The 4,744-nt window shown below is 38.5% G+C and overlaps 1 protein-coding gene across 1 annotated transcript in view; it reads right to left on the minus strand.

Annotated features, from left to right (window-relative positions):
- The window catches only part of LOC107622835 (probable ubiquitin conjugation factor E4), a gene marked incomplete in the record, with an annotated part of 6,030 nt that extends 1,295 nt beyond the window's left edge, over positions 1-4,735 (minus strand). Inside the window, 11 exon segments of the mRNA XM_016324878.2 lie at positions 101-196; positions 311-514; positions 621-710; positions 881-995; positions 1,124-1,236; positions 1,334-1,537; positions 2,140-2,292; positions 2,447-2,729; positions 2,817-2,968; positions 3,043-3,247; positions 3,738-4,735. Coding sequence (XP_016180364.1) covers positions 101-196; positions 311-514; positions 621-710; positions 881-995; positions 1,124-1,236; positions 1,334-1,537; positions 2,140-2,292; positions 2,447-2,729; positions 2,817-2,968; positions 3,043-3,247; positions 3,738-4,588 — 2,466 coding nt within the window.

Raw genomic sequence — 4,744 nt, forward strand, 5'->3', positions numbered from 1 at the left:
GAGAATTAAGAAAACAATAGCAAATATATTATCTAGCCACTAAAACTGTTTCAGGAGATGAAAAGATGAATAACAGAAAAAGGTGGAAAAGAGAGAATACCATCTCTGGAAGTAGGAATGGAGCAGTAATCTGCTCTGATGTAAATGCAAGCATACTCACATCTTCATTTGCCAACTTCATATCTATCCGAATAATCTACAACATTCTCCAATATTATAAGTTTCATTAGGTAGTACATTTTTATTTGTAAATTATTTTTGAAAAAAAGGAAAAAGGAAGATATCAATTAGCCCGAAATGTATGACAGACATTTTCTTGAGAATGGAATAACCGTGTCCTCTCCTGCCTCTCTTGAAGTGGCCGTCGTTCCCACTCAGCTGTATTTGACATTTCAGCCTCCAACTCTTTTAGCTCAAGAATTTTGTTGAGACTTTCATCAAGAAGATAAATACTATCATTAATCAGGAAGTTTAAGAAATTCAGATAAACACCCTTTTCCTCTTCCTTAGCAATCTGAAAGAAGATTAAATTCAGGGGGGGGGGAATGAGAAACATTGGTGTATGAATTGAGATTAAGAATTGATGAAAAGAATCCCTCAAAATGTATCTCATCAACTACCTGTCTCCAAGCATTACGATGACTAGGGACCTGCCACAGGTATTCAAGGAGTTCGGCTATATTATGGCGGATATTAAATTTGTCATAGAACTGCAGTGAAAAGGGGACAAGTGAGAAACTTGGCCAGGCATTCTTGTACTTAACAGCACGGAAAACACTGTCAATACCATATTTAGGATTACATTAATGTTTGTTTGTAAACAGTTAGCTATTCAAATATCAACCTAACAAGATAGCCTTGAATCAAAATGCAGACTGACCTGCGTGTGAGACCCGGTGAACTCAATGTCAACATAGAGTTTTAGAAGATTCCTCACAAGATACTCCAGAGACAGTTGGTGGCCTTCAAATAAAGTAGCTGTGGCAGATGAACCGCTGTGAAAAGGGAATAGGGAACACATTGCCTATTATTAGCTTTATGAAGTCAAGCAAATACTTAGCAATATGAAAATATTAGTAACAACCTAAATTTCTAACTCTACACAACACAGACACCAAATTACCTCCTACGGGGCATCCAACAGTTCAAGACTTCGACCATCTTTGCTCTTAAATATGGGTTTTTGATGAATTCAGGGCTAGCCATAAACATAATTATGAAGTTCATAAACTCATCCTGCAGAATCCAGAATAGATACATGATCATGCATAAGTAAAAGAAGTCGGAAGACAAATGATTAATCTCAGAAAAAGCACTTGGAGGTGAAGTATACCAGCACAACTCCATCCAAGGCCTTGGGAATCCGGGAAGCAAATATTAGAAGTTCCATGGCATCTTCTACAAAATGCTCAGGCATAGTGGCAAATTCCATTGGGCAAGTCGATGGTAGAGGCATCTTAAATCCACCAACCAAGCTAACCAACCAAACAATCATCAAACGGTAGAAGGATAGTGCATTCTGAATAAGCGTGTTATCCTGAGGAAATAAAATTGAGATGAATATATTGAATCTTTTATGCTAAAAGGACTTTAACAACTTGTAAGAAAATAATATAATGAGTCGTTAAGCAAGGGTTTTGTACTCATTAGCCATAAAACATATTTTCTTCCATTTCCCATGCTATTGTCAGAACCAATAATAAATCCCTATGTTGGATCAAGTTATCAATCATCCATGATTTTGACACACATGGAAGTAGTGATAGAAAAGTTTGTACAATAGACTGATTGCACCAAGAATAGATCAGGTCATAGCATATATAATAATTTATCCAATTTAAATCATTAATGCAATCATAATTCATAAGTGGATGTATATAACTACTTAATTAGTCCGCATACAATGTAATTTATATTGAAGCAATTAAAAAAAAATTCCCTAAAGTTCTTGGATCCATTATCAAGTATTACATCTAGAACTAGAAAGCTATTCAACATTATGAAATAACTGAAACACCTAAGAGGCAGGAACCAGGAAGCAGAGGAGCAACTTATTTAATTTTGGTATATATTACTTGTAATTCAATTTACAAAGATAAGAAACATGTAACAACAAATGGAGAAAAAAATAAGATTTACCCGCAATATTTGAGCTTCATAACAAAGCTTTTCCTGTGAGTACGATTCCAATTCTTTCTCAAGTCTAGTTATATCCAATTGCAATTGGGGGGTGGGAGATTGCTCTTGCATGGCTTTTAGTGTTGAAAGAGCATCTTCACATCTAGAAATATCCTGGAAAGAATATGACTCCTGACTTTAGATTTTACAAACTTGGATGTAATCATTCAAAGGTTTACAATTCAAAGCAAATAAGAAATAGGGGAATATTTAATATTTAAAGTTAAAAGAGTCCATAAAACAATAGTAATTCCCCAACATGTGTTACCTGAACTAAGTGTTTGAAATCAGAAAATGCTTTTAAAAGGCCCAAGTTGAGCACTCTTGCAGTCATAAAGAAGCATTCACAAATGAAATGATATTCCGTCTTTTCACCATGTCCAGAAATTTCATTTGAAAGCTCACCAGCATTACTACCAGAACTACTTGCTTCTTGAGATTGCTCCAAGCGTTTCTGGCCATCATTATTTTGATTGTTTCCATTAGCCCGTTTATTGCTATTAAGCCATTCAGTAACTTCTTCCGATGATGCATGTAGAGCAGTCAACCCACTAAATAGGATTATACCAAAAGTTATTTAAAGAGGGTGACATGAAACTTCCACAAGGAACTTGGCATTTACTATATATGAGCCTCACCTTAGCTTCAAACGGTTGGAGTAGTGTACATATTTTGGATCAATTTTATTCCTTTTGGTTAAATTTGCATCCAAAAATGGCTCACAAAGATGAAGCATGACAGCACTGAGATTTACAAACATGCCTGAACTTGCACAAGTTATAGGGTCAACCTGTTTTTCAAAGGAATAAAAAAGGCATAAGTATTCTCACAATACATAAAACATAAATTAAGGAAGAAATTTACCTGTATATGAGCCCTGGATGCATTTATATTGATCACCTCGGCGAGATACTCAAGTACACTATCACGAGTATCTTTACTCTTAAGGAGAATGAAGAGAACTTCATACAGGCCATCATACAAATTATTCATGACAGTTTTGATAGTCGAGAATGAAGATAATAAATCTGCTGGTCGTCGAGTTGATGCATCAGAAAAGCACTGTTGTCTGGATTTTAAAGGAGGTTAAAAGAAATTGTTAAAATATATGAACCCAATTCAATACCCCACCTGAAAACTGAAAAAAGAGATCCAAACTATGGTACTTGGAATAAATAGATAGACTTCAAAATGAAAGATAATATAGTGAAACCTAGAGTATGGCTGAAAATAAAGATCAACACCTAACAGATAGGGGGCTGCGTAACACTTCGGCATTGTGTTTACTGAACATCTTGGTCTTTTCTCAACGGGAATATACATGTTCATAAATCTAATCCATCAAACACTACTAAAAGGTTATTTATTACTTAGTAAACATTCTATCAGTTGTCTTCTCCAAATAGTTGAACTGTCAAAACTAGTTAGTGCTACTCTCCATTGTTTTCTAACTATGAGAAAAGCAAGCCTACAACATAATCCCCTAGGCTGCGTTTGTTTTTGTTCCCTACTGAACTTAGAAAGATACGAAAAACACACAAACAAGAATCAAGACTCACCCAACGTCAGGCTGGCTCCTGAAAAAGGTTTGATCAGGAAGAGCACTAATGTGAAAGAAGGGACCCAAAATGCTGGTCATCTCAATGGCACGGCCATTCATATAAACCCCTTTGGGAATCCACCACTCGTGGCTCACAAGTGACTTTGCACCAACAGGGAATCTCACCAAGAACAACAAAGCCCTCAAAGAGTCCTGAAAGTTCCCAAGAGCAGAAACCTTCATCACACTTCCTCTCAGCTCCTCATACAGTCCTTTCAAGATTGGGTCCAGGCTGTCAAAATCCGAGTCCCTAAAGAACTCCTCAAGAAACCCCGGTGGACTCTTTGGCCCTCCGCCACCACTGCTACCTCCGAACGCGTCGATGCCACCGCCAACCTCCGCGAATATCAGTGGCAGCAGAGGCGACGCGGTTCCCGAACCGGAACTTTGATTCCGGTTCTGAAACAGCTCCGGATTGCCGAGGTGAATCCTGCAGTATGAGACGCACAGTTTCTTGGCCTGTTTCACCACCGCCTCCATCTCCGACCTGAGGGTTTTGTCCTTCATGTTGGCGATTTTCTTTGCCTCCTCATGCGCGCGGTGGTAGCAACCGGTGAGGTACTGGAACGGGGATTCTCCGACGCCGGGAAAGTCGCCGGATAGTCGATCAATGAGGACTCGCTCCATCAAATCGCGCGAGAGGCGGAGGTCCTTGCCTTCGCTAAGAATCTCCGCCGCTGTGAGCTCCAAATAGACGTTTCTGGAATCGGCGTTAGTCGCGGCGGAATCGGTGATCGACACGAGAAAGATTTTGCGGATGATTATGTCCTCCACTTCCTGTGGAGTCCTCTGAGGTTTTGCGGCAGCCATGGTCGATCGAATTTGAGTTTGAGTTCAAGAGTTTTCTTCGATAAAATTGGAAAAAAGAAATGGGAGAGGGTTTTTATTTTCTCGAGAAACAAACGAAAAATAAGAGAGAGAGAGAGAGAGAGAGAGAGAGAGAGAGAGAGAGAGAGAGAGATTATT

Source organism: Arachis ipaensis, chromosome B10 (assembly GCF_000816755.2).
Source record: "Arachis ipaensis cultivar K30076 chromosome B10, Araip1.1, whole genome shotgun sequence".
Classification (NCBI taxonomy): Eukaryota; Viridiplantae; Streptophyta; class Magnoliopsida; order Fabales; family Fabaceae; genus Arachis; species Arachis ipaensis.